General features: G+C 36.9%; 1 protein-coding gene across 1 annotated transcript in view; it reads left to right on the forward strand.

Annotated features, from left to right (window-relative positions):
* The window catches only part of TXNRD2 (thioredoxin reductase 2), a 36,672-nt gene extending 18,575 nt beyond the window's left edge, over positions 1-18,097 (forward strand). The window contains exons 12-17 of the mRNA XM_086761408.1: positions 3,082-3,218; positions 8,883-8,978; positions 9,217-9,309; positions 10,649-10,720; positions 12,595-12,692; positions 14,989-18,097. Of these exons, the coding sequence (XP_086617534.1) occupies positions 3,082-3,218; positions 8,883-8,978; positions 9,217-9,309; positions 10,649-10,720; positions 12,595-12,692; positions 14,989-15,118 (626 nt within the window). The 3' untranslated portion in view covers positions 15,119-18,097. The remainder of the gene's footprint in view (positions 1-3,081; positions 3,219-8,882; positions 8,979-9,216; positions 9,310-10,648; positions 10,721-12,594; positions 12,693-14,988) is intronic.
* The last annotated feature ends 5,553 nt before the right edge of the window (positions 18,098-23,650 follow it).

The following is a 23,650-nucleotide window of genomic DNA, read 5'->3' on the forward strand; positions in this document are numbered from 1 at the left end:
GCTTAAGTTTTATGCCAGAGCCATCCTGTCACACTGCAGTATCCTCACAGTGGCCATCTGCAGTATCGTGCCTGATAATAAAATGCTCATTTGGCTCTAGTTCGGATTTTTCAAATGCTGGGGGGCAAACAGACATTCCAGCTTCTGTGATTAAGAAACTGCAGAAGACCCATTATAAAATTCTCTTGTCAGCTGCACCTTTATCACCCTGGGAAATCTTATTGTATGCAAGAGTACGCTGTCACGCATTTACTGCTGTTACTTACTTGACTGCCTATTCCTGCGGTTTCTTCTCAGTGTAGCTGCTTCAGTCTCCACAGTTGAAGGTCTTGCAGCTGAAGGTCGCAGCAGCCTAATAGTGCCTTCAGCTTATCGTGCGCGCAAGTGTGATTACCAGAGCCCCACGGCAGATGATGGGACAGAAATGCCACATCACAATATCACCAGCCTAGCACGTATCTGGGATGGGTGCTTTAACCAGTCTCTTGTCACTTTCTGTAGCTAAGCTGACTGGCAGCCCGCTTAGGAAGCCGTGTTATTAGATTTTACAAAAACAGACCAAAAAGCTGTTTTTTCATTTAATGTTAAAAGCGAATGGGGGTACACTCTGAAATTAGGGATATGTGTGCTGTTCACAGCTGTGTGGTTACTGTATGGGTTTATTAAAGATGAGATGATGATGTGGTATTAAAAGTACAGGGGGCAGGTAACCTATTTAAGGGTCAGCCTTGAATTGGCACTTTTCTTCTAGATGTCTGGCATAATATCTTGCACTGTTTTGAATAAAAGCTAGATCTATACAATCATACACTCCTTGTCCACTGGCCTGAAACCGTTACAGAACATCTTCAAACTAAAAGCACATGTGCTGGCTTTAAGGGGAGGGCATGCATCTCTGTGTTGCGTGTCTGGTAGGATTTGGCAGAGTTTTGTACAGGGTATGAAACAAATGTCCCTCTGATCCAATACTGCTGAGAAATGGTGAGAACTGATTCTATAACACAAGTAAGTGAATGTTGGGAAATATCAAAATTTCCTGAATTTGACATTAAAACTTACCAAGACACATTGGATAATCATGAACCTAACCTACTGATTTGAGGTGAAGCAAGATCCCTAAGTGTAATTCTGGCTTACGGAGGTAAGCCGGCATGGGGCTAAAAGCCAATAAAGCTTCAGTTCAGATTTTTTAAGTTTTATTTTTGCTTTCAGAAATAATAATTAGGGAGTAAAGCTGAGAGAGAAATTTCACTGTGAGTAGCAACACATTTTTTGTAACTCTTTACTATTTATACCAAGCTGTACACATGTTAAAATAGACTGGAATTGAAAGGTTAAGTGTTATCCTGCAGATTTGATAAACTCAGCTGTTGTTGTCACAGGTCTGTAAATGACTCTATTGACAGTTTTTCTTTTTTTTCCTTTCAGTGCCTGCCATTGCGTGCTAAGCTTTCTCTTGGCTCTGCCTGGCAGGAAAAAGGGGAAACTAGAAAACCCCATTAGTTGTCCATTTGCAGAATATCCAGCCTTTACTCTCAATACACAAAGAAATACAACGGTAGGAAGTTGTTTCACATCCGAGCCAAGATAAGGTCCTGGAGGTTTATTATTTTTGTTGCCTGATAGCATCAGGACTGGGGAGCAGGGGGCAGAGAAGGAACAGCAGATCAACATCCCATGGGGACAACAGAAGGGAAGACAGACAGATAGCCAAGTGCCGACAGCTTCAGTCAGTATTCCCAGAGGAAGTGTTGGTTTCACCAGATGAAATTAATACACAGAAGTCTTTACAGAGGCATTCAGATGTGACATTGTTTGGGGGACCCGGCTATATGGCAGATGTATAAAGCAGTGAATCATATGTTTACGTATAATTAGGCCTGTATTGACAAGCCAGGTTTTCCTTTTGTTTAATAATTTCCTACATTAACATCAAAGAGCTTGTTTTTGTAATGAAAACACATTTCCCTTTTTGTTTTGCTCTCCTATAGCTCTGTATTAACATCAAACATAAAATCATGGCTCATGCAAAGGAGACCTATAAATGTAGATATATCCGTATTCATTTATAGCCTCTAAAAATGCAATGCTATAAAATTTCCTTCATTTGGATATATTCAGGTAATCTTTTTATTCGACCCTATATATCCCTACAAATTTTGGGAATACCTGATATTTTCACTATACTTATTAACCTTCAAATACATTTGAAAACTTGGATAGAATTTAAGATTCCAATTTCTGGGTCAGGAATTGTTTTGTTAGATACTCTATAGAAAGCTCAGTGTAATTTTATCAAGACTTCGGTGGTTGAAGTGGTAACTCTATGCAGAAAACACTACAGAAATATTTTTTTTTAACATGAGATAATTTAATATCATTGGAAGATGAAGCTGTAATAAAATGTAGGCTTCATAGAATTTGCCTCATTTATTTTTAAATCCACTTAAAGTAGTGTTTCTAAACTCTCCAGAAATAGCTCAAACACAGGGTTTGAACTAAATAACTCAGCATTAAGGATTTGAGAGCAAAGTAGGTAAACTTTTTCATCAAAGCTTTACGATAAGTGTATCAGATAACAAGAAAAGAGGACTTCAGGAATGTTTAACACTGAACAGCATTATTAATAATTTTTATCCACAAGTGTGCACAGCAGGCTGTTTGTTAGTCTTGAGTGCCATCTGGTTAATGTTTATTGGAAATCTTCAGTGTAGAAGTTGCTTAGTTATTATGTGTATATTCATGCTACATTAGGAAGCTGAGTTTAGAATGTGCAATCAATATTAAACCATGTGGTTTTTTCACTTTTTGCAGTGGATGTTGTCCTGCACGTTTTTAAAGGATAAATTTCTCTGAAGTAGTCTGAGCAAAGGCAATAGTGATAGAGCTTTTTTCACAAAGAAATTCATATCCATACCTTACAGCTTTTGCAGTTATAGATAAGTTTTGTCATGTTTCTAATTGGACTATCAAGTAACACAAAGTTCTTTGAAATCTACAGTGGAGGATGCCAGCTTTTTAGATTAACACTGCTGAAGCTTTCCACTAGCTTTTACTTTAATTTGTCTTTTTTTCCTTAAGGCCGAGCCCCTGACACTGAAACTCTCAATTTGGAAACAGCTGGAGTGAAAACTAATTCTGAAACTGGAAAGATCATTGTTGATGCCAGTGAAGCTACTTCTGTTCCTCACATTTATGCAGTTGGAGACATAACAGAGGTATGGAGTCTACATAAAGTATTTTACAATAACAGGAAGGCAACTTTGTTCCTGACTAATAACTGGTTCCCAGATGTCGTCATGCTCTAGCATGTATCTCAATGTTTTGCTCTTTTTCATTTTGCAGAGCTGTAGTGTTTATGCCAGCCACCTGGGTCAGTAATTTCCTTCACATGTATCTTGTGAACTATTTCAACATTAGAGGTTATTACTGATGTTTATCAAGGAATGCATAATTGGTCAGAGGCTACTAATAATGTCTTTATTACTTCAGTTATCTTTCTAATAATGTTTTTATCACTTCAGACATATGACTTCATACTACCTGTGAATGCTGAGTGAAAGCAGTTTTTAACTTCTGGAGTGGAATACACTTACTGGGAATGACTGGGACAAGTTTTGTAATTCCATTTTTAGTATTTTGGGGTTTAATTGAGGCTAGTCATAAAACGGCATTTCTGCTCCCTAACACAAAATGCTTCTGACAAAAGTATCTTCCTCCAGAATAAGAAAAAGTAATTGCTGCAAGTACTAAATGCATTTGACTTCTCTTCATCATTTGTTAACGATTATGTCAATTAAACATGAGATGTGGGTTTGTTTTGGGTTTTTTTGGTTGTTTGTTTTAAAGGAGGGGACATTATAACTTAAGCAAAACTATTTATTATAGATGCAAAATCAGAATTCTGTAGCCTTGATCTACTGCTATTGATAATCTAAAGTTATCTATGACGAGAATGTCTTGTCCTGATCAAAGTGCACTCAATCCTGCAATTTTCAGTTTGTAGAAGAATTCAGAGTATCTACTGTAAGTTGAGCATCTTCAAATATGTTGTATTCATAAAAAATAATGTTTATGTGGATTCTAAACTGTATTGGAGGATGTTTTCATGAGCTGCCTGCTGCTTCTGAAAAAATTGGGCAATATTGAGAAAGTAGAGGCTGGGCATTGCAAGATACACCTGTTATGGAACTCAATGGAGTTAAGTACATCCCTTCCTATCTAGATTGTTTTTGATATAGTGATGGCCTTTGTTTTAAACGTCTGGTAAATCTAAATACTGTAGCAATATCCAAACACCATATATAGTATAATTTGAGGGACCTCTAAAAGATTTCTCATTCTGCCATGTTTAAAATCTTTTAAAGGTCTCTCAGATTTATAAACCCTACAGGTGCTCTCAGTTTTTGAAGAGATGTAACAGGTTACTTAATGTCTTTGGAATAGCCCTGCAAATTTCTGACTGGACTGTGGAACTGCCAAAGACACTTAAATCTCGTAAATCTGATAATTCCTGACCTCTTCCCCTCTGTGTAGACATGTGCTTCTTCCTATCTGTCTCCATTTTCATGTGAATGACTTGCCATTTCCTTTTAAACTACGTTAAAACTCTTTCCTGCTCAGATATTCCTCCCGTTTTTTTTTTTTCTCGTACTCTCCATAGCTCCTCTGTTCCGTCCCGTCACTCAGTTCCTCTCCTATCTTCTCACTTCACATACAGGTTCCCTCTGTACTTGTCACTTCTTGCTCTGGGATATTTCCTGAAGTCCTCTCTGCTCACAATGACCTCCTACACCTGCTTGTTCCCCATGTATGCTTTGCTTGGGCCTCCTGCTTTCCAAACGTTTATTTTTAGTTTCATCCAAGAAGTGGTTGTTAGAGGCAATGCTGGCAGTGCCTTAGATTCTGTTGCTCGTTTTGCTGCCAATCTGTAGTGTTATTTTGAGCAAGTAATTTCTTTTTGGATGCTTTCTGTCTTCTACCCTTTGAGAATTTAGTTAAGAAATAGAAAGTTGGAGGCAGGATGCTCCCCTCTTTCCTACTCTGGATCTAAAAAATCAGGTCTTCATTTATTTTTCATTTTCATTTTGTTGTTAAAACTTGGACTTCCTTTTCCTGCTTTGGTCCTTATTAGTGCAGATTTTTGAACTGGAGTTGTTCAATACACACTTCTAAATGTAAGTGTTAAAAACAGCAAAACAGTTTTGTACTGTGTTGAGTGTACAGTTGTGGAAAAACTGAAAAGTTAAATCAGTGCTCTGTAGAAATACTCTTTTCAGCTTTTATATGGGCTCAATATAGGGAATAAAATCACAGTATAGTACTTGTGCATTTATAGAGTTTAAAGATAGAAGGAATTATTGCGATTATCTTATCTGACTCCAGTACAATGTGAGCCATGTAATTCCACTTGTAAGCAATACAGTTTATTTTATTTGAATACTTAAATTAATTTTGTCTTTTTTTAAAACTGAATTAATTTAGATAATAAATTTCATTTTCATTGGCATGGGAACCAGCAGTGAAAGAAAGTTCTGTTTTGATGTACATCTGAAAGAATACACACAGAAGACTCGAGTGCATCCTGCTAAGAATCATAAAGCTGTAGAGCTTGGTGTGTGGTATTTTCTTTTCAAAAAGCACAGGAATGGGCATCTTGTTTCCAGTGAATGAGCATCAGTGATCCCCAGTATTGCTTGTAGAATAAGATTTTTTTTTTTTTCTCCAGTGTTCCTGCTCAGAATTTCTCTTTGCTCTGCTCTCTCCCTGTCAGTCTCTTTGCTACCAGAAAGTGCTACTGCTCATACCTTTGCAAGTAGTTCTCAAGCCCTCCTCCTCCCTCCTTTACCACACCACACTGAACAGGCACTAAATTGCTGCCAAATAGCAAGAACTACATTTTTTGTTTGTTTTAATTCAGTGCCCTGGCTGAAAGGGGAGTGAGAGAGGGGAAAGGCGAATTTCCTGATGTACTCAGAATGACTGTTTTCATTTGGGAGTCATACCCAGCTGGCACAAATGGGAAACTATGTGTGCATGGGTGTCCTGTTGCACCCTTGTTTGGCAAATGTTATCCTAATGTTATCCAAGCTGTTCATTTGGAGAAAAGGGGAAAAAAACCCTTCCAGAATTCAGTCAGTTTGTCTACCCTCAAAAAAAAGCTTTTCAAGCTTTGGCAAAATATTATTTTTAACTGACAGGTGAAATTGCATTTAGGCATTTTCATCTTCTGTAATTAGGATGAAGAATATCAAGCTGGAATTTTAGTTTGATTTTTTTTTTTTTTCAGTGCTGATATAAACTCTTTGTGTTAAAATTTTTCCTGCAGTAGTATTCTTGTTGAAAAGCCTGGCACATTCTATAAAGAAGTTCTCTCAGAAGGAGGTTTATCATATGGTCATGCAGCTATACATCTGTCATATTTCAAAGAGTGTTTTAACAAAGATGTGTAGAGAAGGTGGAATGTGCAGTATGTTGCTTTGAATAGAAATAAGACCAAAAAGAGTTGTGTCAGAACAAATACACATTACTTCAAAGCTTTTAAAACTCTCTTAGGAGCCATCTCGTTTAAATGTATAATACATTGGAGGATTCTTATGAACAATTTGTATCCATAATAATCAGCAGAGTAGTTCTACACATGACTGCAAAGTGAATGTTCACTTCAAATATTTACCAAGGAAGGTCTTTAAGTCATTGTTTATGAGAAATTGGGCTTTATCTGCGTGGATGTTTTAGTAATTAGTTGGGTTTTATGGAATGCATGGCAGTGCTTTCACAATTTTATCTCTCGTTCCAATCTTCTATTCATTTCTGGAATGCCAAAACAACATCTGTATTTCCTGCTACAGAAATGATTGGCAGCCATGTTTCAGGCAAATGTGTATAAGAAAAAACAAATGGCAAATTTCATCTGGTAAATGACATTTACAGACTTGCAAGTCAAAATGCTACATTTGAAAAACCATGACTGGATGGATCTTAGGGGGGAAAAAAGACATAGGCTTGCAGGTTTGTGATTTGTCATGAGCTGAGGGGAAAAATAGGTTAGTTGTCATCAACAATTAGAAGTGAAGTTTCTTTTGTCAGGTTAGACTTAATGTTGTTTCAGTTTGTTTTTTGCAATGGAAGTTTTAACTTAAGTGCTTATTAGTACAGATAAAAGCATAAATGCGTGTTAATATGCAGATAATTGACAGGGTATGTGAACTGAAGTAAATGGTAGCTAATACCATGTACAGAATCTATCTAGCAACATACAGAAAAGATAAGCTGGGAAAGAGGAATGGATTCCAGTGAATGCTAACAAATTTCAGGATAATGGGAAAACAAAAAAGTTTTTAAAACTTGAATGTATATGTAGTAGGGAATCCTTATTTTATTTTCTGCTGAAGACTGGTTTTGAGGGCTTCTTGGATGACTGCCTCCAAGGGGGGCTTTGCAGGAGTCTGACAAGTGTTATATCTAGATAGGACCTGTATGAATCAAAACTTCACGTGTTTTATAAAGCATTGTATGTTGTCCCACAAAGGTGTTTTTCAGTTATGGCTTTCTTATGTCTCTACATCATTCTGTCTAGATTTGTGATCTCTTTCCTCATCTCAGACAAGCATCTGGTTCCAGGGAGACCTTATAGAAGCCCTGTAGTACCTAAAGGGGGCCTACAAGGAAGCTGGAGAGTGACTTTTTACAAGGGCGTGTAGTGATAGGAGAAAGAGTAATGGCTTTATACTGACAGAAGGTAGATTTAGATTAGATATAAGGAAGAAATTCTTCACTATGAGGATGGTGAGGCACTGGCACAGGTTGCCCAGAGAAGCTGTGGATGCCCCATCCCTGGAAGTGTTCAAGGCCAGGTTGGATGGGGCTTTGAGCGACCCGGTCTAGTGGAAGGTGTCCCTGTCCATGGCAAAGCAGTTGGAACTAGATGATCTCTAAGGTCCCTTCCAACCCAGACCACTCTATGATTCTATGATGTCTTGGATGAACTCTTAAATAATGTTTTTTACTAGATGTATGAAGCCTGTTAGATCTTATTAACTTACATGGACTGTTCTTCCTCAGACTTAATAAAATTCATTTGAAAATGCCGTACTTCAATTTGCAAAAACTTACAGCTTCCTTAAAAAAAAAGTTCTGATGCTCCAGTGGTATTGTGGCAGCACTCAAAATTAGGGTTCTGGCACACTGCGTAGTCCTGTTTGGATATAAAAAGTAGCCAGGACTCATGGCTTGAACGGGAGCATATGCTGGGCATATCCTGCTATCATTCCATTTCTCACTTGCAGGAAGTTAGCATTTGCCAGTAACAGTCCTTTTCAAGCTACCAGAGCCTGAGGCAAGGACCAACTCAACCTATAGGTTGCAGTGCTAGCAAAATAGTGTTCCACTTCTCCAGTCCAGGACCAACATAGGAAGTCAGTAACAGTGCCTATGAATAGCTAAGTTTTGTCCCTGTGTTCTGTAAAAATGTGACAGATGACTCTTTTGAAAAGATAGGATGTTATAAAAACACTGTTGCTTAATACTAGGCTTTCCCTGCTTTAAAAAGACCATCTGAACAACTTTTTGAAAACTTATTACGGAAAGAAAGGGGGAAGTAAATGGTTAGCATGTGAATATCCTGTACTTTTCAAGAGACAATATAAGATACAAGGTTTTGACACATTAATGGCACTTGTTCGCCCCCATCAAGACAGATATTAAACTCGGAGACTTAAAAGCATGTTTGGACAGAAATTATTGCTGCCTTCTCTATTTGAAGCCCTGGCTACTAGGCTGGAATTCCAAAGATTTGGCCTTCCTCTAACCATTGTCCCAGGAGAAATCCTTGGATGCCACTTCTCTTTTAGTTAAAACAAAGCTTTGTGGTCTCTTCTTAGGGCCGTCCTGAATTAACACCCACAGCAATAGCTGCAGGAAAACTGCTGGCTCGGCGTCTTTTTGGCCAGTCTTCAGAATTGATGGACTATGACAATGTGAGTTGCTATTTCTTTTTTTCAATAATAAAAATAAAATCTTGTACTTTTTTTTTTTTCCCCTTAAGAATTTTTAAAGGAATTGCATTTTGTCATCTGGAATACAGCTTTGACAGTAGCCAAAGTAGATGTGTGTGACAGAGCTACACTTCTCAGTCACGCAGAAGTCTCCCCTGTATCTGCCGTGCAACTGCTTCGTGTGGTTCAGTAGTAACAATTTCTGTCTTCTCACAAGCAGGTACCTACTACAGTTTTCACTCCCTTGGAATATGGTTGTGTTGGACTGTCGGAGGAAGCGGCTGTGCAATGTTATGGATCAGATAATATTGAGGTATGAAAACATTTTTAATTTTATAGTTGGTGTCAGAGCTGCGCTATGAAAAGACAGTTGTGCAGGCAAAAATTTTTGGTCCTCAAAATACTATGTTTGCAGTTAGGGAGTTGGTGTCTTCAGAAAAGCTCAGGGCTTTAAATGTATTGCCCAGGCCATAACGTAAGCTGTTACCTAGTGGGCTTAAAATTATTGATAGGGTGTCACAGCTTTAAACTAGCTGCCATTTTAGTAAGTTATATTGTACAGCATTATTAAGTAACAGTTATGTTCCTTTTAATTGTCAGAGTTGATGGTCAGGTTTTTTTATCTAAAGTTTTGTGGTGTCCCCAGAAATATTCACACAAGCTGCCAAGTGTCTTTGTGGCTAAAATGTCTTGATATAATATGTCTGGGCATTGCATATTGAGGAAGAAATCTGTTATGGCATATATTCACACCCAACCCTCTGATATGAGGAGTGAGATTGAGGTACTCGTGATGAAGAAATTAACGATCACTATATAATAAGACAAAATTCAAACAAGTCACTCTTGAAAAGATATGTTATGTTACCTTTATTCACTTGTCAGAAAGACTGTCAGCATATGACTCAGTCAGCTGTGGAAATACAAAACACCGTACTTTACTTCATGTCCAGTCAGCTATTAGTTTTGTCTTTTATGATTCTGAAATATAGTTTATACTTCAAAAATCTTTTCCAGAACTCTTATCTGGGTTTCTGGATGCTAGTGCCATCTAGAATGATATACATTACTGTGAAACAATTGTTCTCATCTGATTAAGGCAGATAATTGATGTGTATGTGTCATAAGATGCTGATATGACGTGTGTGTTGTAGAGCAAGTTCAGCTGATGGATTTAGCTTGGAGCTTCAAGCAAAATCATGAGTGAAAAAACAAGCATTACTCTTCAGAATGCAAAAATTACAGTTTGGTTTGTCTTGTGGTTTACATTATTATAGATATGGAATACTTCTTAAATGTCATTATTTTCAGTAACAAGGTATTAATTTTTTGGGAGAAGCTTGAAGGAACAAACCCAACATTTTTAATTTGGGACGCTGGTTTGAGTAACATCATTATTTGTGATTTTTTTCAGTTTTGTTTTTAATCTAGTGGCTCTCTAAGAAAGGTTTCTGTTAAACTCCTACTGTCCTTTCCATATTTTTCTTTAAAAATATGAACAAGTTATAAATAAATCAGTTTTTTCTACAACATTATAAATATGTAGTAATAGTTGCCATTATAGTACTAAATAGCAGGTCTTGACATAATAATGGAATAATAATAGAATAATAGTAGTCTCTAACACAAAATGTTATTGTTTTCCCTACTAGGTATACCATGCCTTTTATAAACCTTTAGAGTTTACAGTGGCTGAAAGAGAAGCAACTCAGTGCTATATGAAAGTGAGTGTTGTGAGCTTTTAACTTGCTTTTAACTTAAACCAAGAGATAATGATACAGCCTGCTTTAAGGAGGACTATTTGGCAAAAAAAAACCTCTCGAGATAGATAAGATATTTTCTTGGTGACAGCCTGTTTCTCTAGTGTAACTTCAAATGTCCCAGCAGCTACTGGGGAGAAAGCTAACTCCATCCCAGCTGAAACTAGGACAATATCCCATTGCATCTTGAAATTGCTTTACAGATATTAGCATTTTCCAGAGCTGACATTCTGCCGATTGTTACCATCTTTGAACTGCTCTTAAGGTCCTAAGAAATATTCCAGATTCTACAGAGATTAATCTCTGCTTCCCCCAGCAAAGTTCTTAACAAGTTAGTTATATGTAATATTTGAGTTACTGTCTTTTGGGTAAATATGCTGTTGCCTTTTTTTTTTTCCAAAAAAGAATAAGCATAAGGCATACAAAACTAGAGTAACTGTTCAGTCTTACACATGAAAACAAAAACCTCCTGGTTTAGACCAAAATGTTGCACTTAAAATCTGTCTTCTGGAGCAACTCAGTTGCAACTCAGAAAAGGTTTTTGGTGCAATTGCGCATAGTAAAGAATCTTCGATAAGATAAAGTGTAATGCTGCTAGAATATATCATAGTTTTCTTTTTCTTTCTTTTCTCCTCAATATCAAGGAACAATCTTTTTGGAATAAGTGTAGTAACTTCTGTAGGTCCATCACAAATTATTATATTGTTGTGTTATGTAAGGAATATCCATTGTCAATAGTTGCAACCAGTTTTTCTAACTACATTTTGTCATTTCTGATTTGTGTAAGTGCCTTAGTAGCTTTCCTTAACTGTCCCAAGTATCAGTGCAACTAAGGTGATGCCACTTCTTTCTAGCTATTCCCTTTAAAATTATGTCAAAGAAACTAAGTATTTGAGGGTGAGGTAGTCATAGTGTAATAGTTGTTGGATGATACTGAATATAGTCTTTACTAAACTCCCAAAACATGAACAAACATTAAACTTGACAATTTCAAACTTCATTGCAAGAAGGTTTTTTTCTTTAAAACACCTCGGTATTTAAAGTACCAGATTAGGATTGGTGCTGTTCCTGGGATTCCTGGTGAAAGAATCCAAGCCTTTACTGAATAGCAGAACCTATTAGATAAGTGATGATTTAATGCTTGATGGGAAGACACAGCGAGAGACTGGCTTTCTTTTCATAATTATAAAGATGATGTCCTTGAAAGAACTAATAAGTTTTCATTAAGTTCACTAATAAAAGTTAAGTGTGCAGTGACTCAGGTCCTCCCTTGCTAACTCACTTTCATCTTTGGCTGCTTCCAAGGCTTGACTCCTTTTTAGGTTATGTGGCTAATGTGGTAAATTTATCTCACCAAGCATGCTGCTGTAAGTGTTTACCGACTGAATCACAAAGGCAGAATATACTCAATAATTGGTAGTCATATTTGGAAATACAGCTGTTTAACCACCAAGGATAATTGCACAGGCTTGGAGAATTGCTAAGGTGGCCATTCAGTGTCAAAATAACACTAGTCTGGTTACTAGACTCTAAAAGGTATTTTGAGGATTTCATGCAAATAACAACAAAGTATTCAATTTACCACAAATCATTGTTGTCACTGGCCCCCTGAAGTTTGAAAGAAATACACTAATAAAGCTTCCATTCAGGAAAGTGCTTAAGGACAAGCATAAGACCTATTGAAATCAGTAAGACTTAAGCAAGTGCGTAAGTTCTTGGCACATTGGGATAAACAGCTGAACTAGGATCTCAGGGCACTTCGGTTTCATTTAATTCAGCTTCATGCCTTATCTTCAAATGTTCTAAGAAAAGATCTCTATGTAATGTATTGTTTTCAGATGGTGTGCTTACGAGAGAGAGAGCAAAGAATACTTGGCCTTCATTTCATTGGACCAAATGCAGGCGAAGTTATTCAAGGATTTGCTCTTGGAATCAAGTAAGTACAAAAGAATGTCTCTAGCTTCTAAAGCCTGCTTTTTAAGTTATTGTAAGATTATAAAAGATAGCTGCCTAGTTTTGGCAACGCTATAAAGAATCCTTGCTTTTTGTTACTTTTATGTAGCATTGCACATATTTTCACTAAAAATACCGCAGTTCTTCATTAAGATGTACTGGATTTAGTTACTGTAATACTGGATATAGTGAAGGAACAACTGAGGAGATGTATTGTTGGCTTGGTATAGTTAAAGCAAAAAATAAAATTGTGCATTACCTTACTAATGTTACTTTTCTCAGGGTGTAGCTTCTTTTGCATTCTGTGCACAGGATAGGAAATCATCATACAGTTTTGCAAGTCACTTCTGTAAAAGGATATTTGTGTTTTTCATAAAAACATTTCTTTACACCTGCCAAGCATTTCCTTTCCTAATCTCATCTTTAAATGTGCACTGCCATTGCTCCTCAGAAGCTCAGCAAGGACTTGCATGAATTTTTATATTTCTGGGGTATAAGCTAACCATAATATGATAAGGTAAGAAAGAAACTGCTGCAGAATGATGGGAGAGGGGGAGTACTTTTGTCTGGAGCACTTTTGTCTGGAGCTGTCTGATAATTGCAATAACAAACTTACCTAAATAGGTGAGCCTTTGTGATCTGACCTTGTTTAATATTTTGCTCAAATGTTCATATAGAAGTCCTCCCTTTGAAGGAGTAAGGAATGATTCTGGGTCCTCTCTGATTAAATGGATAATTCAGAGCATGCCTCTTGTGTGTTACAATTATTTCTTATTTGCTTTTTCATTTCCCTTCTTATTGCTGATTCACATCTTCAGAAATGTAGATTCATCTCTTTACATTAGTAAATTATAGTTTTTAATTCCTCTTTGAAGAAAGTAGGCTGGGATACAAGAAATCACCCCCAATTGTGGTGTTAGTTTATTTTCCTAAATATCATCACCGTTTTATTGCAGTTTTAGTCTTACAGTTGTGAGTGACTAGCATAAATTAGAAGCAGAAAGGATTAAGAAGGCAGGACCACAAGTATCATGTGAGGAATATCTTGAAAATCACTGATTGCAGTGTACCCTCAGTACACATTTTCAACATGTGTTTGTAGTCCATTAATTGCCAGTGGTATAGATTCTAGAACTAAATTTTTTAGGATGTCATCGTTTTGAAGTTTTATCCAAAATAACCAGTGAAAAGGAAGCACATGAAACTGGAGTGCTTTTCTGCCTTGCCTGAGGGAAATTAAAACTTTAGCCACAGTAAGAGGTTTTCAGCAGGGTCAGATTCTTGTATTGGTTTATATTGTATTTCACAAATTCAGAGCTTTCAACGTGGAACACCCACTGTAAGAGCTGCTGTTCTCCTTTGTCAGATTTTACCTTTTACTTCAGCCTCTCCAATAGATGATTTTTCACCTTTCCTGCCCACTTAGCAGTCCAGTAACATCTGTGCTCAGCAATGATTTTTTGCTTGTTAGTGCTTTTTTGGATGTAGATGGGGACAGGAGAAGACATCTGTGGCTCTCTTCCCTGTATTTTGTAGAGTGAGAGAACATTATTCTGTAGGGAGCTTGAAACAGTTCCTAAATTTAGAGCCATTTCAGCCATTCTTATGGCATGACCTGCCAGGAGTAGCAGCTCAAAGGAAAGTCATCAAGTCTAAGAATGTTATTGGACAAGTAAACGAATCAACCAAGTGGGATTTTATCTCAAGGGTTTTTTGGTGGTGTTTTGTTTTTTCAAATGAGAGACTTTTTCCTCCTGCTTATGACATCGATAATTTCAGTGTAAGCACTAGACTTTCTCTAAGATCATGGAGGAATATTCTAGTATTACTTCCTTCAGCAGATTCTTGCCAGCAGTCCTAATTAAGATTTTCTTCCTCTCTGTGTATGTGTGTGTGTTTTTCCATCTGGAGTCAGAGTTAGTGAAACACACATGTATGTACAAGAAAAGCTGAAGGCTGCAGTTTTGTCATATGTTTTTGCCATAGGCTCGGTTTTGACTTGCGGCAAGTTTTTCACTTGCTTAATTCTCTCTGTCTCAACTCTTATGACAATTCTTCCCTACCTAACAGTGTTGTGAAGCTGGGCGTTTAAATGTTGTTGTGTAAGTGCCTGAGAAATAATAGACAGCATTTTTTGAAGAATAAATGCAACTCTACCTGATAAAATGGACAAGAGCAGAATTACTTCAATGTTTTAGCACATTCTAGCTGCTTCAGTTGCATAGTGTTTGACTTCGTGAGTCTCTTTTCTTTTTTTCTTTTTTTTTTTTTTTTTGTAGATGTGGTGCTACATATCCCCAGCTAATGAAGACAATTGGCATTCACCCTACCTGTGCTGAAGAAATTACCAAGTTGCACATTACAAAGCGTTCTGGCTTGGATGCAACAGTCACAGGCTGCTGAGGTTAAATACCATCCCTGGAAAGAAGGAAAAAAAGCACAAAATATGTTTGTAAAGAAAAAGGGCACTTGGAGTTGAAACAGCTTTAACGGTTCCAGTTCTAGGAATCTTTCTCATTCTCGCTGTAGACAGCTTTTTCTCACAGCCAGACAAAGAAATTGTCCTCGCGCTGTGACAGTTCTAAAATGAAGGCAGTCCTACTGTAACAAATCTATCCCTTTTGAAGTCCTTGTAACTCTTCTCTTGCTGGGAGCTAGGGAATAATCACAGGTTTATATATGTAAATATATCTGAAGCCAGGGACATCTGAGGCCATCTACAAATTAAACAGTTGTCATTTGAGTTTCTCTGTTGGCATGACTGACTGCTAATAGAACTGCCTCACATAGCGTTCATACGGATGCTAGGAACTGGATAGGGCCTCCATTAGAATTCTGGTGATTATACTTTCTCCTAAGTACTTGGATAGCTCGTTAGTGATCCTAATCTGGAACACTGAGACTCTGTACTTACTATTAGAAACAAGTTCCTAGAGTGTGTAACAGTGGGTAAGCAGTCATCTTTGGTTTTTTTCTTTAAAATGTAATATGTACAGGAATTTAATAGAAAATGACTTATCACTGAAGCTGTGCTGCTACTGGATGAATTCCAATGGATTTGTCAGTGGCAGCTTGGTCATAACGTTATGGTGATGGCTGAGAATGAGCTCAGAGAAGCTAAAGAAATAGTTGAATTTTATGGTGACTTCTCTGCCTGCTCTTGAAATTCCTAATTCAGTTCAAATTAAATTGACACATCTCACAAATTACTGCTTAAACACCATACATTAAGCAATGCTGACAAGTAGAATCAAAACCACTAATAATCCAACTCATGTAGCATTTTCTGTTTTATAGAATGTGGAAATCTGGCTGACACAGTGATATATTTTGTTGGTTTGTTTTTAAAATTTTTTCACTGATGAGCATGATACTACATCTGAAAGGATTTAGGTGTGGTTTTAATAAAACATGTTACTGAAGGGAACTGTATTAAACAGTGTTCTAGAAAAGAAATGGTCCTGCTCAGAACAAAGATAGAAAATAATTATCTGCAAATCTTTGGTTTTTTGAGAATTGGCCAGAGTAAGCATTACCTTTTGCAAATTTCTGCTTATTTTCCTTCTGTCCAGAAGGGGGAGATGCTGGTTAATTTGTGGCCATGAAGAAACAGAAATCTGATAGTGGAGCTTCTGTTGCAGAACCCTGTTAAATGGATAGCCTGACAAAGGCAAGCACAAAAACTGCACTGAATTTCAATCCAAGTTGCAGTTGCCAACATTTTGATATGCATAGTCACTTAGTTTCTTGCACCCTTTAGAGCAGAATAGTGCATATAGGAAAAGAAAAGATTGGCTTGAAGTGATCTTTTTTTGCATTTAATCTGTATCAGTGGTTTTGTATGTGGAATATGATATTTTCATAGCTGTCCTTCTGCTTGTTGCACAGGCTGGAAGAATAGTCTGATGATCATGTCTATCTGCTCTTTTTTCTTTGACTGCTGTTTCATTGCTGCAGCATGCGACACAGACATATGGTTGGTTTATTTCAAGTGTGAGAATTGTACTTGTCAGCGAAACTATTGGAGAAAAAGTGATTAGACCTTCCTTCTAAAATATTATATAATAGCATTTAGCACACTCTCATTGACACTAGAATACTCCATTTTCAAAGATTTATTCTGACTTAAATGAACAACAGAATCTTAAATGTTTTTTTTTTACAAAGGTTCCTGATATTGCTGCTCCATAAAAGAGGAAGGAATGATACAGTTTGACTGCAAGCAGCATTCCCTGTCAGTTCTGCTGATGCCATGTTTCATCTACGAAGTCATGCATAAGCTTGTCATGAAAAGAAATACTTTGAGTGGAAGTGTAGTTGAAACACTGCCTGACTATTGCAACCGCCTTTAGAAGAAATGATGAAAACTTTGTATTTATATATAAATGTGTGCATACCTGCATACTCAGAAGTTCCTGTTTCCTTTAATAAAGATTTTATGAGTATGATACAGGCAAAACCCTACTACTTTTTCCCAGGTGTTAAAAAAAAAAAAATTCATAGTAAATTAGGGGGTTTTAAAACGTTTTACTTAATATTCCAAAATATTTAAATACTGAGCATCTCAGTCTACAGAGATTTTGCTGAGAGAAACATCCCACCTCTAACTAAATTGTAACATGTGTGCATGCAAGCTGGTTTTTTTTTTCCTAGTGATTACCTATTAGTGTACCCATAAATGAAAACATTGGTGTTTAGCCTTGTAAAAGTTGCTTCTCTTTTCTGTCCTACGAATGCATCCAGTAGACTGGAAATGGAAAGAGGAATTAATTTCATTCATCATAAAGTTCAAAATAATTATTTGGGACAACAAGTAAAGAGATCTCAAGGAAACATGTCATCAGTGTATATGGGGTTTGATGTATATGGGTTATGTTAGCATTCTCAGAAGTAATATAACTGTTTTCGTTTTAGAATTGCTGAGTGGACTGCATGAAAATTGATCCTGGATCTTGAACAGCAACCTAGTTCTGGTTCTCATGTAGTGGAAAATGTTGTTGCCCCCCTGAAGTAAAACTAAAAATATATTCACACCTACATAATCCTAATGTCAGAATCAACAGGAAGACAAAATAATGACAACTACTGTGACTGTGCTTTTTTTCCTGAAGTACTTGCCAGGGATGGTCGTTAAGAATTGTTTTTAAAAGCCTGACAAATGTAAATTGAAATTACTGACATATACGGCAAATGACGGATTATACGTGAAAATGTAAAAAACAAAAACAAAAGAATAATTTAGTCAGGCTTCTTTTTAGGATGCCAGCTGATGAGGGCTTGTTTGTCAAACCACACCGTGGTGCTAACAAGTCTGAGCATTGCTGGGTCCCTCACAATATTTATTGTGTTGTGAATTAATGAATTAATAAAGAATTTATTTCTAATAAATGTTTGATTGTATTTGTTTAATTTTGTACATATGGCTTCTGCTTACAGAAGATTGATTTTTTTTTTTTTTTTTTTTTTTTTTTTTTTTATCTTAATGCTGTTTCTGTTGGTTGAGGTATGTGTTAAGGAAATGAGGAAGTAGACAGACCTTTTAACACAGAAATGTTGATAACTGTCTGTCTCTGATGTGTAAACTGAATAGCCACGGAGATTATTCTAGGCTGGATGACCTTATGCTTAAATTGAATTTAAGAGAACCTCTAGACTTGGCAAGTATGGTTTCAAATACTCTCCTGTTTATTCCAACTAATGAGGTCTAACACGTATTTTCACATGTATGTTGACATGCTTCTTGAAGATTCCTCAAGAGGAAACTCCCTTGAAATACAGTGCAGTTGGAGTATTATACAGGGCTAAACTATTCTACATTAGCTATTCACTTTCAGTTTTAAACTAGAATATGTAGTGGAAAAAATGCATTGCAGCAAAGCCAGTTAGTAGCCAATAGCGCTGCTAGGTAATGAATTAGGAAATTGCTAGCAAAATGCATTTAAAAACTCTGAGAAACTTCTCTGTCAGAAAAGAAAGGGGCTACATTGTTTGAATTTATTTCAGTTTTCTTTTATTTCTTTAAATCTACTTATTATGATGAGAAGTTCCCATTAAGTCAGGTGATACTGAGCTGCTGAATCAGGCTAGTTTAATATTATCTCAGTATTTGCCCTGGATTTGATGCTGAGAAGGAATATTAACTTTATTGTATTTAAAGGCGTTTTTACCTCTGCATTTTTAATCTGTTTTAATTTCCTGGAATATTTCATTGCAGATTCCAATTAATTAGGAGAGCTAAGAGCAGTGGCTAAAAAAGGGAATAAGGTAAGCATAATTCTTGATGTTTTTCCATCCTTCTCTTCAAATAAGACTTAATCCTGAAGCAAGCAAGAATAGCAGACAAGTATATAGACAATAATCTTTATAAATTAGGAATTTAATATACTGCATTATTTATGTTATACTTAATGATAACTTGTTCTCAATGCTAAGAAATGTGTACAATTAAGTTTTGCCTTTTCCTTTTTATGCATGCAACATATGTCATTATACCTACTGGAAAATGTTTCTACAGTTTAGATTATTCCAGACCAGGAGCTGGAAATGATATTTCAGTACAGCAGATATACTTCTTTTTGCTAGCACGGTTATTCTGGTAAAAACACAGATACCCTACTGCAATCTGTAACCAAAACAGTTGCATGTTGAACAGACTTCTGCGTTTGAAGGCTTCTCTTCAGAGGCTCATGCCTATCCAACAAAGTAGGCAATTTTGTGCCCATATAAATTGTCATTTGTCTAAATCCCAGTGAAATCAATGTATTCAAAGTTAATGTTACCCATTAATTTCAATGGGAAGCAAGTATGTGTCTTAAGTGCTTTGTTAAAGGGGAATCTATATCAGGAGATGCCAAAATGTCTTTCATTATTACAGTTGGGGAACAGACTGCAATTATGATTCAAAACATAAAAGGTACAATAGACATCTATGATTAGGCAATGAAATATGCCTTTAATAAGCATAGTGCAGACAGTTTGTTTTGCAATAAGTAAACCTGTATAAAATTCATTGACTTTTTCATTCTTTCAGATCTGAGTGCTCTCTTTTAAGAGAGGTTTTTTAGTTTTACGCACAAAGTTTTCCTGATGTTCTTCCAGCAGAAAGGCTGGGTTTCCATGCATTTATTCTAATGCCAAACTTGAATTTTACTGGGAAAAGAGGAAACAGCAGAGCAGACCCTTTTTTTTAAGGGATGCATGCAACAGATACGGTGTAATTATTCTATTTTTTTTTTAATGGAGTATTTCTGTCCACTACATGTCAAAGAGCTAATTAGGTTTCCGTTGTGGTGCTCAAAGTCAATATTGTCAGCTCTTCTTAGTTCTAATCCTCTACACTGAGTTTTGATGGGCCAGGTGAAATACCCCTTCAGCACCTTACTGCAATTCTTGTCAATCATCTTGCCATGAAAAACATGCGTATTACAAAGGCTTGGCAACACTGCGTCTGATTTCAGTCTTTAATCTTATATGCGCCTTAAGAAAACATCATTCCAACTACTGACATTCTGTTTGGGACATGAATGGGATCCTGTTTGCTGTGGGAAACAAAATTATCTAATCTTTAATGGATATAATGAAACTCTTTGGCCATTGCAGTGTACAGGTTTAGTACTAAACCACTAATCTAGGAAGAAAACTATTAGGATGGTGAACTGGTGCAGAAATTAAGCAGAATATCTTGTGAACAAGTTAAAAATATATTTATTTATTCATCATGTAATTGTAAAATATCTTGTTTCAAGCACTGTTGGAGATAGGAGAGTGTCTTTTATTTGTAACCCCTAGACTTTCTCTGCAAGGACAACTGTTCACTGAAGTCCATTTCTAGGCATGGCATTTAAGTACTGTGCGTGCCATTTTTTTTTGTTGTTTCTTATAGACAAGATCTAGCACATCTAAAATCTTCTGGTCCTATAATGGAAAATTAACATCATCCCTCAGAAGCTGGAATATAAACTAATAAGGCAGGTTTCCAGAATCTGATTGCATCAGTCAGAAAGATATCGTATGAGGAGAAAAGTGGATATTCCCTGGGGGGTAGTGTGAAATGGAGACCAGTCTTGTTTGAACAAGGTGCTTGCATTGTTAGCTAGGTAGAGGTATTGGGAGTTGCAGCCTGTCAGAACCAGCATCTCCAAGGAGGGGGTGGGGGAAAATTTTTTGAGGTAAAAGTCTCAGCAATTTATGGTAGAATATATCCAGTATATTAATACAATAATTTAAGGAAACCCTTTATACTCCATGAAAGATGAACTGTAAAGAATACTCACCCTTTTTGTGCCTTCTCCTCTGTTTTCCTTCAGATCATATGAAGACCAGAAAGACTGTTGGCTTTTTTAAATTCTTCTTTTCTTTACCTTAAAGCAACATGGGAATCAGGCTTGTTCTTCCTTGTTTTTGCATAAAACCAAACAGCAAGATCTCTCTTCTTAAATCTTTCACAAAGAGACTTCATTTTCCCAAGGCTGTGTGAGGAGTTAGAATTAGCTAGGTGGTAACATAACTCGAACAAATCTAAAACAAAAGGGCTATAGATACCTGTTCAGTCTTTGTCTATTAGAATATTACATAACTCCAGTAAAATAAAATACCAAGGGAAAGAAAACAGTTAAAAAAGACAGCTTTTAGGATTTAAACAAAAATAAAAACAATAAATAAATGTTCCCTTCTTTGCAGGCTCCCTGTGAGACAAGGCCCAAATATATTATTCCATTTCATACTCCTAACAAAAGTCAGAATTGAAAGCTTGTTTTATTTTTATCTCTTACTAATGTGTGAATGAACTGTAATACAGCCAGCCTATATTCTGTTCACACTGTGTCAGAGCAACAGGTTATGTAGCAGCTTTTAGCTTTATGCAGGAGGCTGAGCTGTTGTAGACGACGCCTTAGTTCGTAATGCAATTAGTGGTGCACAGCAATTTTTATTTAAACACCTTTGTTCAACAGGAACAAAGGATTGAACTTTGGCATTTTTATTTAATCTTGATAATCTTCCTTTTTGTCTCTCTCTCAAAGGATCAAGAGGAAGTGCATTAATTTTCAACTTCACATGAAGGCAAGTTATACAAACACAGCTGAAAACATCAGGAAACCCAGGCATTTTCCTTAGAGAAATTGAGTCAACTAATGTTCTGCTGGCAACAGACTCCTGAATAATTGGGAAGATGTTAGGCACAGGAGTTTGGGCAGCAGGGTGTTCTGACTGTGATAGCACTGATCAGTTTGGCTAGCTCAGATGAATGATTCCTATAATGTAGAAAGCAGAGATTATTAACCATATAACAGGAAGCAATTTAAAGAATACAGGCTGCTTTGGAGATTTAAGAAATGGCTCTCATGTTATCAAGAATTTTTTTTTGACTCATTTAATTTACACCAGACTTGGATCTAATTAAATCGTGTGAGTGCTTTTGATTTTTGCCTCTTTAGTTCTCATTGAGTTTATTTCTTAGACATATTTCAAACACAGGAAAAATAAGGAGAATTCTCTTGACGCTTCAGACTTTATTGGCATCGATTCCTGGCCTTTTTCATTTCACATATATCCAGGATATCTTGAAGTTTTAGGTCAGGACTTTTGGTTCTTGTCTTTAATTAGGGGTTTAATTGTGTTCTTCTTTGCTCCTGGAATTTTTCTTGTTCTGCTTTTTTTTTTTGTGAGATGCTCATTCTATTTTACTTGGTTACTCTTAGCCCTATTTAAGTGTTAATAAGTGAATTCCCTTTGGATGGGGTAAGAGTCCAATGTATTCTTAAGAGACTATTTCAGGATTTTCTGCTTGCATCTTCCTTTAACTCTCTTATGCTTTCCAAATCTGGAAATGTCACAGCTTCAGAGGAGGCAGTTCTAAATAAGTTCTGTCCTTAGTCTTGGTATAGTCCTCACTGAAGAAATATTTACGGCTAGACCATCTGAAGGGCATAATCTTTCCTTAATGACAAAATGCATCAGATTCACAAGGTGTGACGACAGCACCTCAGAGTTTCCATTATAGTGGCAAAGTGGAGTATCTAACGAAATCTGCATATGAAATGTAAGGCTGCCTTCTCTGTCACTGTGGTTACTGAGAGCTCTAAGGTTTTGCTTTTTTTTTGTATCAACTAGCAAATTCTCAAAGCACAGAAAGATACCCTGGAATGATGAGATTGTCCGTTTTGTGGGGCTTAAACATCCTTGTGAGGCCACCTCATTGTCTTAATGCTCTAGTTCTGGAAGTCCTGGTATTTCCCAAGTTCACAAGTTGAGCGAACGTTTGCTTTAAGCTATTGAGTTGATGCCTAAGAACAGCAGAGGGAGGTGCTTACTTGCATCTACATTATTGATTGAAGCACTCTCCCTCACTGTACTTCAGTGAAGTGTAGCCAAGAACAACAAGATAAGAATTAATATAAGTGACAGGGGAGTTTCTCAGACACTGCCAGTGCACATTAGCCTGACTGAAGAGAAAAAGAAGCTGATACTTGAGTCTTTTGAGTTGCGAAGGGTCTGGTCAGTCCTTGAAGGGGAAGCACGTGAATGGCCCAGTTGTCATCGCATTTTATTTTTCCTCCAACTTTGACTAATGGTGCATTTCCTCTGGCCTCCCATGGGCCGTCCGTGGCTGACTTGCTTTGTCACTCTTCACATCTAGTTGCTGCCTTTACTGTCCACCCTGTTCCCATGGCAGGAACCTGGTGTCCTCTAAAAAAACGCACAGGCACAAACCATCTGTCATTCTTCCCACTCCTATTTCAAGCGACCACTTTCCATATTGTGTGGCCTTGCAGGCTGAAAGCAGTCTGCCTCCCCCCTGCATGCCTGGACTACATGCCAGCTCTCTCCCTGCTTGATAAGGGACCTCCCAACTTTCTGCCTGTAAAAATACTAATGGGCATCTCCTTGTTGATAACCAGCTCTGCCTTTTTATTGTGTTCATGGGGCGATAAGTTGTCTGGA

The sequence above is a fragment of the Chlamydotis macqueenii genome, chromosome 17, assembly GCF_036417535.1.
Source record: "Chlamydotis macqueenii isolate bChlMac1 chromosome 17, bChlMac1.mat, whole genome shotgun sequence".
Lineage (NCBI taxonomy): Eukaryota > Metazoa > Chordata > Aves > Otidiformes > Otididae > Chlamydotis > Chlamydotis macqueenii.